Source organism: Mirounga angustirostris, unplaced genomic scaffold (genome assembly GCF_029215605.1).
Source record: "Mirounga angustirostris isolate CCGP_5_RB_7025 unplaced genomic scaffold, mMirAng1.0.hap1 SCAF_2, whole genome shotgun sequence".
NCBI lineage: Eukaryota > Metazoa > Chordata > Mammalia > Carnivora > Phocidae > Mirounga > Mirounga angustirostris.
This window is the reverse complement of record NW_026991710.1, coordinates 151,190,785-151,204,205: the sequence shown is the minus strand read 5'-3', so window position 1 is coordinate 151,204,205 and position 13,421 is coordinate 151,190,785. Positions and strand designations below refer to the sequence as shown.

Genomic DNA, 13,421 nt, shown 5'->3' with positions numbered 1-13,421 from the left:
TTTGTATAATGGAATATTATTCAACCATAAGAAAGAAGAAAATCCTGCTGTTTGTGACAACATGGATGAAATTGGAGGGCATTATGCTAAGTGAAAAAAGCCAAACAGAAAGACAGATACTATATGATCTCACTTATATGTAGAATCTAAAAAAAAAAAAAAAAAAAAAAAAAAAAAGTCAAACTCACAGAAACAGTTTAAAAGTGGTTGGTTGTCAGGGGCTGGGGTTGGGGAAATAGAAATAAGGAGAGGTTGGTAAAAGGGTACAAACTTCCAGTTATAAGATGAATAAGTTCTGAGGTTCTAACAGATAACACAGTGACTGCTACAAAAAAAGATGTTGATGCTGATGAAGGATAAAAAGAAAAATAATGGTCAGATTTTCCCCGAATCATTCAAAGGTAGTTGAAATCTCTAGGTTAGGGCACCTGGGTGGCTCAGTTGGTTGGGCGACTGCCTTCGGCTCAGGTCATGATCCCAGAGTCCCTGGATCGAGTCCCGCATCGGGCTCCCTGCTCGGCAGGGAGTCTGCTTCTCCCTCTGAGCCTCCCCCCTCTCATGTGCTCTCTCTCTCATTCTCTCTCTCTCAAATAAATAAATAAAAAATCTTAAAAAAAAAAAAGAAATCTCTAGGTTATAATGTGTATTATAGCCTGAAGTGAGAAGTTACATAAACTACTTGAGCACTAACTGGAGTCCGTGAACCCAAATGTCCAGATCTTATCTAGAAAACTCTTGAATCCTGCAATAGCCATTAGTATGGCCATGTGTTAAGGTCAGGGTTCCAATACTAGTTTTGTGAGATCTTGTACAAGATATGTAATCTCTCTAAACTTCAGCTTCTTCATATGCCAAATGAGAATAATAATTATTTTATCTATCCAATGGAATTATTGTAAGGATTAAAAGAGATAGTTAAAGCTACTGAATGTAGCTCTCACTATGTGCTAACTGAAAACACTCTTTAGCATTGCTTGGTAAGTATATGAAATCGTTATGACCAAACAGACTTTTAACATAGGTGAGTTGACATACACATATTCATTCCACAAACAGTAAATATGAAAAGGTACCTCAAACACCATTAAGTTTAAGAGTGCTGGACTCTGTGGCTTTTGTATGGATTGCAGGGGAGATCTAAGAAAATCCATGTTTGTTTGTTTGTTTTTTTAAATCCATGTTTTAATAAAGAACATTGGGTGTGGCCAAAATGAGTCAAGTGCAAATGTAGGTCCGTAACTTGTTTTCCTCCTGTCAATATCACCTCATGATGCTTCCAGTTATTCAACTAGCAAACACTGAGTGCCAGCCAACATCCAGACCCTACACAAGGCAGTGGGGCCTCAGAGAGGAAGACATTGTCCATGTCTTCATGGGAAAAGCAGGCTAGAGGGAGAAGCCCTCAATAAACAGGTGAAATATCCTGTCGTTATGATAATGATAGTCACATCCAGTCAACAAGCAGCTGAGCCTACCATGGCTTGTAGAGCAGGAAATAAAATCATCATCAATAAAATGAAATGCTGGGGCACATGGGTGGCTCAGTAGGTTAAGCGTCTGCCTTCGGCTCAGGTCGTGATCCCAGGGTCTTGTGATTAAGCCCTGCATCGGACTCCCCGCTCAGCGGGGAGCCTGCTTCTCCCTCTCCCTCTGTTGCTCCCCCTGTTTGTGCTTTCTTGCTTGTTCTCTCTGTCAAATAAACAAAATCTTTTTTAAAAAAATGAAATGCCATCATGCCTTACAATCTAGAGGGAAACAGGCATTAAAACAAATCATCAAAATGGTTAATCAAAGTGAACAATTATAATGAGCGAAGTGCTGTTCATGATGCATTTAGTACTACAAGACCACGTCACAGGAGCTCAGGAAAGGTTTCCCTGGGCAAGAGATGATTAAGTTGGGACATGAGGTATCAGAATGATGGATGCAGAGTGAGGGAGGAGAGAGTGTTCTAGGTGAGAAGATAGTGTGTGCAAAGTTCTGGAGGGAGGACAGAGGAGGATTGGAAAAGTGGCCGTGGGCAGAGTGGCCAGGATGGGCTGGACAAGGAAGAGGGATCCAGATCATTATAGGGCCTTTTGAGCCCCATGAAGGCTTCAGGGCTTACTCTTTGAGCAACCATTAAAAGTTTTGAAGCAAGAAACTGACATAATTCAATTTCATGTGTGTATGTATTTGCATTTGCAGAGAAAGGGGAAGATATAATTTACATAAAATAGAATTCAGAGATCTTAAGTGAAGATATATGCCAGAGTAACCAACCCCTAAAATAAGATACAGGACATTATGATCACCCTAGCAAGTTCCCCCTTGCCAGTTTCCAGCCCATAATCAGATTTGTTTGTTTACTCTGGTGACAGTATGGAGAATAGGTGAAGGAAGTGGGGGCAAGAATTGATGGGGTCTCTATTTGGGTAAGTAACAATGCGGATGAAGAGAAGAGAAGGAACTCAATAAATATTTAGGAGGTAAATTTGGTAAAGCTTGGAGTGTCTGGGAAGGAACAGGGGGAGGAGCAGTCAGGAATGTCCCACAGGTTGCTGACTTGAACAGTTGGAGGGACACCTAACGAGTCTGGGGAAGAAGGATCTGGAAGACTTTCCAGAAAAGCTAATGTGCAGGCTGGGTTTTGCAAAATCCATGAGAGTTAGCCAGGTGAGGGGAGTGAAAAGTACATTTTAGGAAGAGGTGATAAAGGAAAATCTCCGGGAAGATCCTGAGAATAAACAGAGATTGGTGCACCTGGATCTAGCTTCCCCTTATACATACCCCAAGACATTTTAGTTATGTGCAACAATAAAATCTCATTTGGTCTAAGCCTGTTTGAGTTTCTGATGTAACAAAGAGAACTGTGACCATAAGGAGAAAATTGAGAGGAATGGGAAAGGAGATGAGAAGTGGCTCTGGGTCTGGGGTATTGAGCCCCAGCCGAATGCCACATGGGAGAGAAGTCAAGGAAGGGCATCCGAGTGTCCAGGCACAGCAACTGGCTTGTAGCACTTACCCCAGGACTACAGACAGGGACAGCTCCCACCGAGTAGGCCTAGACTTGGGGACTCACCCCTTCAAACCACTGCATCAGGACTCCCCCCAGCAACATGCCCCACAGAAGCCCTGAGACCCCTTGACCCCCACAAACCTAACAAGTAGCAGAGCTCCCCAGTCATCGTTTCTCTGGGAAGAGATGGCACATCAGCACACCCCAAGCTGGGGATAGAGGATAGCGGACACATCCATTGCATAAATTTGGAAGTCATTTGCTATGGATGGACATTAAAGTCATGTAACAGGAAAAAAAAATCCCTCAAGAATACATGACCTGTGAACATTGAGGACTTTATGCTGAGTGAAAGAAGCCAGTTACAAAAGGGCAAATACCATATGATTCTGCTTATATGAGATACCTAAAGTAGTCACTCTCATACAGTCACCACCTACATAGAGGCATGTAGAACGGTGGTTGCTGGGGCTAGAAGGAGAGGAGCATGGAGGGTTGCTCATCAATGGGCATAATGTTTTGGTTACACAGAGTGGGTAAGTTCTAGAGACCTACCATACGACATACTGCCTGTAGTTAACAAGACTGTGTTGTGCACTTAAAAATGTATTGAGGGTAGATCTTGTGTTGAGTGCTACAATACTAGAGTTTTTAAAAAGAATATATGGCTTAGAAGGATAAGAGGGTAAAGATAGAGCAATGGACAACACCAACATGTAAAGAACAAATAGAGGGAAAGAAGTCTTCAGAGAAGGCAGAGAGGGGAAGGGTGGAGAGAGAGATCATTCAGGAGAAAGCAGCTTATGGAGGGTGGAGGGATGGGGTAATTGGGTGATGGGCATTAAGGAAGGCACTTGATGTAATTGAGCACTGGGTATTATATGCAATTGATGAATTCCTAAATTCTATCCTGAAATTAATAATACACTATATGTTAACTAACTTGAATTTAAATAAAACCAAAAAAAAGAAATAAAATAAAATGAAATGAAATGAGATGAAATAAAAAGAAGCCAAGAAGCTTCAGCCAAGGGTGACGAGGATGGAAAGAGATCCATGACGAAGCAACCACACATTGCAAAAGGACACTCTCCAGTAGATAAACAAGAGTGTGAGGGTTGCTGAAAAGAGAATGGGTAAGTTGACATGAGTTGCCCGAGGAGCCCGAGGGCCTCATGGGAAGGAAGGGCGCCCCTCCCCATCCCTTTGTCCCTAGTAATCTTCAGGAGTGGAACTAAGTGGCCCTAACCAAGTTCTTCCTCGTGGCAGGAAAAGTAGCAAGGGCCCTGAAGTAATATGTCCATGAAGGTAGCAAAGGTGGGTCACAGAAGCAGCTTGATGGAGCCATGGGTCTGACAAGAATAATGCCTTTGGATGGTTAAAGTGGCAGATGCTGGAAGCTTGGGAGCTCTTGCTTCTTCCCCCACACAAGGAAGAACTATAACCTGGGAGCTTTCACTTCTGGCCAGAAAGGCCCAAACTGAAAAATATAAGGAGGCCTGGGAAGGTACCAGTGGAGGCAGCACTATGATCAGACAGCTCAGCTACCAACCCCAAGAGAAGAGACTTGATCCCTACTCATCTCAGTATGTGGGTGCTTGGGCACTGAGCTAGAGGACACCCCCACAGAACTATTTTCTGCACCCTGAAGTGAAGTCAGGATGCAGGAAACTGGGGGTCACAGATGCTACTGGCCAAGGAAGAAGAATGAATCTGAAACCAGATCTTGGTTGGAGGAAAGTCCATGAGGACCTGAAGACAGCAGCTGGAGGCCAATCTTTTCATGGAGACAAATCCTTGACCCTGAAAGGAAGGAGAGAAGTGGGGCTTGGGTTAAAGGAGATGTAGGATGGGGGACATTCATGAGTGTTCACAGGAAAGCATGAGAAAACTCACCTCTTGTGAAGGAGAGGTTAGATGTTGTAGGAAAAGCATCAAGGCCCCTGAAGCAGGTGTAGGGATATGAGACCCAGAGCCCAGCTGGAGAGGAGGGGCCAGGAGGAAAGAAGCCTGGAAAAAGCCACCTCAAAGCAGGTCTTCATGACCTCACAAAGCTGGCACACTCACCCCCAGGGTTCCAGAAACTCTGAGTCAGTCCGGGCTAGGTCTCCTAGCAACTGGATGCAGGGGCCATGGCACTCTTAACACCCCAGGGAGTAAAAAAAGTCTTCCAATTTCAGGTGAAAAGAAAAGACAGCTTTTAAAAGGAGTTTGCTCAAATTGATGTAACGGTGAGGTGTGTGTGAGAAGTGGCCCCTCGATGGTGTTTCCTCAGATAGACACCTTGGACGTGACTCCTTTCCCAATACACCATCTGTGAGGCCCCCAATCAGTGTGTGCCAGCTGGAATGCCAGGCCAAAGGCTTACCAGCCTTTGGAGCTTAGAGATTATTTCCTCCTACAGGGTCAGAGCCTGACTGGAGCAAAGGAGGAGATGAGCACAAAGACACTGTGTCTTCCTCTACTCTGAGGAGGACCAGGGAGGTCCCTGGGGCTGGTCACCATGGGATGCCACCTCTCACCAGAGAGCCTCAGGGCCCTGTGAGCTCTTTGGGCTTGTATGCCAACATGTGTGGCTGTGTGTGTGTGGTTGTGGGGTGGGGTGGGGGGAAGAGGGTTGTTGCTTTAATGCAGGCTGGGGGCGGATTTTGTTGACTTCTCAGAGCCAATTCTGAGGCTGAAAGACATGAGCAAGGGTGGTGGTGGGGGTGGCTATGTAATAATGAGGACCCAACAGCAGGGCCTGGAGCTCTCTGCAAACTCCTTCCAGAGCAGGGCTGTCCACAGAGGGGTGGCAAGGCACTGCTGTAGAGCTCAAGCAAGAGGACCCCATGTGACTATATGCACAGATCAGTTTCTGACCTGCAGCCATGAGCTGATGGGCAGGCACCAGGCAAAGGCTTTCTTGGTGGGGCCTCCTTCCCCACCCTAGGGCATGCGCTTTCACCAGCTGCTCTAGATCTCCCAGCCAGCTGTCCCCTCAGACACCAACCTGGGGATCTGTGAGTGCTGCAGGAAGCGCTGCCTGGGTCAGGTGGTGAGAGAGGAGTCTCTGGATGCCCCTGGCAGCAATTCTGTCATCAGTTCCCCTACAGGAGTTCCCCCAGCCAGAGACTCCCCTCACCCCAGAGAAGCAGCACTCCCATTTTTGGTGGGTCTCCACTTCATGCCACACCTTGTCTTACCCCGTCCTTAAAAGGCACTTGCTTCTCCTACATCTGTTAACGTTCTATAAAAATTTTCTGGAAGGGCCAGACAAACACTCAGGTGAATTGGGGTTTTATAGTTAGGACTCTGATCAAGCTTCCCATGCTGGTCTGCTAAAGTGCCTGAATTTTCACCAAGTAAGACATAGTCCTTCTCAAAAGCATAGCCTTACCAAGCTTCTTTGCAGTCATTTACACTTTAACATGAATTTCATATCAGATCAATGCCTCTGGGGCAGCTAGTTGAGAACAGACTCAGAGGGGAGTCAAATTTTGTTTTAAGGAAGAGGAAGGAGGGAGCGTAAGTCAGGACTTGAAGCCTGTTGGAGGCATATAAACCTGGAAGCTGCAGTGACTAGCATGAGAACTCTCAGAGGAAGGAGCGGTGCTAGAAAGAAGAGCACATTCCCAGAACGGGGAGGAAAAGCTGTCCAGAAATGAAAGCATAATTCTGCTCAGGCACACCCACATTCCTGGTCACTCTTCAGGATGATGGGGAGTCCTGTGAAGACCCCAGTAGTAGTTTGCCCAGTGAGGATGGCATCTTGATTCTTCAGTCTCACTCTCCATCCCTCATGTCATGCCCTGCAGAAACCAAAAGGTAGGGAGCATCTACGGAGACTGCTGAACTGGGAGGAGTTTGATGAAGTGAGAGACTCCCGCCGAAGCATTCTGCTGGATACTCTCTACGAAAGCATCATCTTTGCAGTGGGCAAAGGCTTCCCATGGGTGGAAGTGGCCAAGGTGGTCAGGTTCACAGAAGAGCTGCTCAAGGAAACCAAAGGTATGGGGCATCTGGAGCAGAAGTCAGCGAGGCTTGCTGGGGAATGGGGGGCACAGGACACCCCTGTGGTCCATAGCCTCAGGAACCCTCTGAGGAGCTGGGAGCCCCTTCCTTTCTTTCTCCGACATGTAGCATCCTCACATGCTTGGAAACAAGGTTCCTGTCTAGGTTTCTGGAAAGTGAAGCAAACTGAATGTCCTTCCTGGATCTTTTTACTCATCTCCCTGGCTGAAAATTTTGCACTAGTCCAAGCTGTTCACACAGCAGCCAGAGTGTTTGTCTCTTGGTGAGTTACTTACACTTTAGTATGACTCTCATTATCAGATCAATACCTCTGGGGCACCTGGCTGAGAGTAGGCTCAGAGGTGGAGTCAGATTTTATTTCAGGGAAGGAAGTAAGGGCCAAGATTCATAATTTTTGTTTTGTTTCGCTTTGTTTTTACTTAAACACATGACTCCTCTGTTTAAAACTCTTCTCTGACTCCCCATTGCATTCCTGAAAGACTGCAAATTGTTCCACATATCAGGTTTTGGTCTGCTGAATGTCTTGGAGGAATCCTTGCAGGCTTCAGCTTGCTGTCAGGGATGGGGTAAAAGCAGTCAAGTGAGTTTATAGAGGGATCATCTCTCCCACTCCTGCCCTGGCTTCATGAGAAGAGAAAGACCATCTCTCCCTATGACCCCATAGCACAAGGGAATGTGATCACACCCATCCACCTCTTGGGCTGTGAGCTGCAGATTCATTCATTAAGCAAATATCTGGAACAGCCCCTCTTTGGCCACATCATAGTAACACTCAGCCAAGAATCATCAATAAGTGCTAAGACCAGTAGGTGAATGCTTGATGAGAAATAGGATATTTACATACTTCCTCCCCACAACATTCTTACTGATCACAAAGGGGAAAAGAATACTTCTATTCGGGCGCCTGGGTGGCTCAGATGGTTAAGCGTCTGCCTTCGGCTCAGGTCATGATCCCAGAGTCCTGGGATCGAGTCCTGCATCGGGCTCCCTGCTCCTTGGGAGCCTGCTTCTCCCTCTGCTTCTCTCTCTCTCTCTGTCTCTCATGAATAAATAAATAAAAATCTTTAAAAAAAAAAAAAAAGAATACTTCTATTCAAGGGAGCCCGGCAGACACCTCCCTCATCAAATGATCCAAGTCAACATCATCAGTAAAAGTACACATTGAGAATCATGTTCCACCTGGTGGAATGCAAATGGAGAACGCAGCATCCTTCAGTGATGGTTCTAGCAAAGACTCAGAACCTTATCTAATCACAAGAAAGCATTAAATTAGTGGCACTGAACAAAGTCCCTCTCCCGCGAGCTTCAAAAACGTTAAGGTCCTGAGAGCCAAGGTAAGACAGAGGAGTTGTTTTAAACTGAAAGACACTGAGATGTGGCCACTAAACATGACATGTGGCCTCAGTTTGGGTCCTTTTTGCTATGAAGGATGTATACAAGGGACAACTGGGAAGACTCGAATGAGGTCTGGAGATTAAGCAACAGTGGTGTGTCAAGAGTGATCCCCCAATTCTGATGGTGGTAGTTAACGAATGCCGTGTTTGGATAACGTACATGAAAGCAATCTGATGATGGGGCATTTTGTGGGCTGCTTATTCTTTAAGTATTTTGGGAAAAATTTCTTTGTACTATGTTTTTTCTAGTTTTATTGAGATATAATTGGCATATAACATTGCATAAGCTTAAGGTGTGCAATGTAATGATGTGATATATGTACATATTGCAAAGTGATTACCAAAGTAAGTTGAGTTAATATCCATCACCTCACGTAGTTACAATTTTTTTCTTGTGGTGAAAACTTTTAAGATCTACTCTCTTACCAGCTTTCAGATATACAACAGCGTTGTGTTAACTACAGTCACCATGCTGTACATTAACTCCCAGGACTTATTTATCTCATAACTGCAAGTTTGTACTATTTGAACACCTTCATCCATTTTGCCCACCTACCTCTGGAAACCATCAGTCTGTTTCATTTCCATGAGTTCAGTTTTTTGTTTTTTTTGTTTTTTTATTCCACATGTGAGATCCTACAGTATTTGTCTTGATACCCTTACGGTTTATCCATGCTGTTGCAAAAGGTTTCCTTCTTTTTTATGGCTGAGTAATATTTTTACAGCTGAAAAATATCATATTTTCTTTATCATTCATCCACTGATGGGCCATGGGTTGTTTACATGGCTTGGCTGCAGTGAATAATGCCGGAACGAACATGCAGGTACAGATATCTCTTTAAGATAGCGATTTCACTTTCTTTGCATATATGCTCAGAAGTGGAATCACTGGCTCATAGGGTAGCTCTATTTTTAATTTTTTGAGGAAACTTCACACTGTTTTACACAGTGGCTGCACCAATTTGCATTCCCACCAACAGTGCATGAGGGTTCCCTTTTCTCCCCATCCTCGCCAACTTTCTATCTTGTCTTTTTGATACTAGCCGTTCTAACATGTGTGACGAGATATCTCATTGTGGTTTTGATTTGCATTTCCCTGGTGATGAGTGAGATTGAGCCTGTTTTCATGACCTATTGGGCATTTGAATATCTTCTCTGGGAAAATGCCTACTTAGATCCATTGCCCATTTTGATTAGATTATTTGGGGTTTAGCTATTGAGTTGTATGAGTTCCTTATATTAACACCTTATCAGATATGTCTTTGCAAATATTTTCTCGTATTTCATAAGATGCCTTTTTATTTTCTTGGTAATTAGTTTCTCTGTGCAGAAGATTTTTACTCTGATGCAGTCCCACTTGTTTATTTTTGATTTGTTGCTTATACTTTAGGTATGATATCCAAAACGTCATGGTCATGACCCACGTCAAGGAGGTTTCCTCCTGTTTTCTTGTAGGAGTTTTATGGCTTCAGTTATGCTATTTTTTAGTAGACTATTTCTTAGCATAGCTTTGGGCTCACAGGAAAATAGAGCAGAGGGTTTAAATTCCACATGTGATATTTTCCACAGAAATCCTGTCCCACACATGCACAGCCTCCCCCACTGTCAACATCCCCCACCAGAGTGGGACATTTGTTACAATTGGTGAATCTACCTTTACGCATCATTATCACCCAAAGTTCATAGTTTATATTAGGACTCATTCTTGGTTTTGTGCATTCTATGGATTTCAATAAACATATAATGGCATGTACCCACAATTAAAGTATCACATAGAATAGTTTCACTGCCTTAGAAATCTTCTGTGATCCATCTATTCATTCCTCCTTCTCCGCCAACCCCTAGCAACCACTGCTTTTTACCATCTCCATACTTCTGGCTTTTTCAGAATGTCATATAGTTAAAATCATACAGTCTTTTCATATTGGCTTCTTTCAGTTAGTAACATACATTGAAGTTTCCTTCATGTCTTTACATGGTTTGATAGCTCATTTCTTTTTTTTTATTTTATTATATTCTGTTAATCACCATACATTTCATCATTAGTTTTTGATGTAGTGTTCCATGATTCATTGTTTGCGTATAACACCCCATATAGTTCATTTCTTTTTAGGATTGAATAATATTCCATTGTCTGGATGCACCACAGTTTATGTATCTACTCATCTACTGAAGGACATCTTGGTTGCTTACACATTTTGGCAATTTAAAGCTGCAATAAATATCTGTGTGCAGGTTTTTATGTAGACATAAGTTTTCAACTCCTTTGGGTAAATAACAAGGAATGAGATTGCTTGACCGTAAGATAGGAATATGTTTAGTGTTGTTGGAGACAGTCAAACTGTCTTCCAAAGTAGCTATGCCATTTTGCATTCCCACCAGCAATGAATGAAAGCTCCTATTGCTCCATAACCTCATCAGCATCTGGTGTTGTCAGTGTTGTGGATTTTGGCCATTCTAATAGCTGTGTAGTGGTGTCTTGCCTTTTCCTGAAAACATATGATGTGGATCACATTTTAGTATGCTTATTTGCCATATATATATATATATATATATATATATATATATATATATATATATATACACACTTCTTTGGTGAGGTGTCTGTTAAGTTTTTTCCCATTTTTCAAGCAGGGTGTTTTCTTTTTGTTGAATTTTTTAAAGTTCTTGGTCTGTGTTGGATAACAGTCCTTTATCAAGTGTGTCTTTTGCAAATATTTTCTCCCAGTCTGTGGCTTGTCTTCTCATTTTCTCAACAATGTCTTTTGCAGAAATTTTAAATTATTTTATTTTATTTTATTATGTTATGTTCATCACCATACATTACATCATTAGTTTTTGATGTAGTGTTCCATGATTCATTGTTTGCGTATAACACCCAGTGTTCCATTCAGTACGTGCCCTCCTTAATACCCATCACCAGGCTAACCCATCCCCCACCCCACCCCCCTAGAACCCTCAGTCTGTTTCCTGAAGTCCATAGTCTCTCATGGTTCATCTCTCCTTCCGATTCCCGCCCCCTTCATTTTTCCCTTCCTTCTCCTAATGTCCTCCACGCTATTCCTGATGTTCCACAAATAAGTGAAACCATATGATAATTGACTTTCTCTGCTTGACTTATTTCACTTAGCATAATCTCCTCCAGTCCCATTAAAGAAGTCCAAATTATCAGTTCTTCTTTCATGGACCGTGTCTTTGTGTTGTATCTAAAAGAGTCATCACCAAACCCAAGGTCATCTAGGCTTTTTATATGTTATCTTCTAGAAGTTTAATTGTATTGTATTTTAGATTTAGACCTGTGATCCATTTTGAGTTAAGTATTGTGAAGGGAGTGAGGTCTGTATCTAGATTCCATTTTTTTACATGGGGATGTCCAGTTGTTCCAACACCATTTGTTGAAAAGATTATCTTGGCTCCATTGTATTGCCTTTGCTCCTCAGTTAAATATCAGTTGCCTATATTTGTGTGGGTCTATTTCTGGACTCTCTCTTGTGTCTGCCCCATTCATCTGTCTATTCTTTTTCAATACCACACTGCCTTGATTATGTACTATTTTTGGAATTTTTCTGTATTTCTTTATTTCGAAATATTTTTAAGTATAATATTGTTTTAACGTGTAGCATAACAGCTGCCATACAAATAGGACACACGATGCTCTGTTCCTTATACATGATATCCCCATCCCTTATGTGCCCAGAACTCACCCACCAGTCCGAGCAGTCGTACCTTGATGTCCCTCCCTAATCTCACCACTTTTCACTAGCTCCTTGTCCACCACTGTTTCTAACCCACCTCCATCTTTTGACCAGCCCACTGCTTTCAAATCTTGTACTGCATCCTTTCACTGACCAGCACAGTGATTTTGTTCAGGCACAAATAAAATCCCATCACTCCTCTGTTTCAAGACATTTAGTGGCTGGCACTGAATCACACATCTTGTGTGCATGTGGATCAGCCTCTTTTATTTCTTGCACTGCTCATGTGCCCTTCCTTCCACTTCTCTCCTCCAAACCAGTGATCCCGGTCTGAAGGCTTGAGCCAGACATGGCATTGCTCCTGGGCTGGCTTCAGAGATCCTTGGGAAACTTCATGCCACCCCAGCCCCCCACCCAACCCCCACCCCTGGGTCCTTCCTGGCATCCCTCTAGGTCCTGCTCCTTGCTGCTCACAGCAATGCACAGGTACCAGAGTTTAACCCTGTCGGCTGAGCTCTACAGTGGCTCATGGCCAGAACAAACACTGACGAGCAGGAAGAAGAATGTCAGCCCCAAGCAGGTGGGAACTCAGGCTCTTTCAAGTTTCCATCAGAGCCTTCCACAGGCTGAGTCCGTGAAAAACAGTCAATGATGATGCAAACCCAACTTCAAACTCAGGAGATTAGATCATTCAGCTTTTCTGGTTATCGCATAACTTGCCAGCACAGCCTAGCTATGCCTTGTGGACTTCTAAAATCTTGCAGTTGGAAGGACACTTGGTGATCTGGAAGTTTAATTCCCTCTACAGCAGGGAGCCCCGTCAACCAGCCAACAAGGTTCTTCCAGTCTCTGCTGACACCCTCCAAGCAACAGGGTGCTCCCTCCTTCTGAGGCAATTCATTCTTTTGTAAAACCACTCCTGTCATTTGGAAGTTCCTATATATATATCTAGCTACATCTGCCTTCTGCACCTTTTACTCAAATGCTCAAAGTCTGTCCTCTAGAACCAGAATGCAGGCCCTGCAGATATCTCATGATGTTTATATAATGTGACTATCATGTCTTTACATTTAGACTAGGCAGCCCCCGTTATTTTTGTCATTCTTAATATAGCATCATTTCCATAGACCCTTTCCCCCTACCGCCCCACCACTGCCCTCTTTATGCCCTCTCTGAGCATACTTATGTTTGTCAATATTTTTCTTAAAATACGTCATCCAAATCCAAACACAAAACAGTCTGCAATTTGATCAGTGAAGTTATTAGGGTTTTTATCACCTCCTCTGTCCTGGTGATGATACTCCTGTTTATATAGCCTAC

General features: G+C 43.4%; 1 protein-coding gene across 1 annotated transcript in view; it reads left to right on the top strand.

Annotated features, from left to right (window-relative positions):
- Positions 1-5,130: 5,130 nt before the first annotated feature.
- Positions 5,131-13,421, top strand: part of CUNH8orf74 (chromosome unknown C8orf74 homolog) — a 33,473-nt gene continuing 25,182 nt past the window's right edge. Inside the window, exons 1-2 of the mRNA XM_064584039.1 lie at positions 5,131-5,178; positions 6,796-6,988. Coding sequence (XP_064440109.1) covers positions 5,131-5,178; positions 6,796-6,988 — 241 coding nt within the window. The remainder of the gene's footprint in view (positions 5,179-6,795; positions 6,989-13,421) is intronic.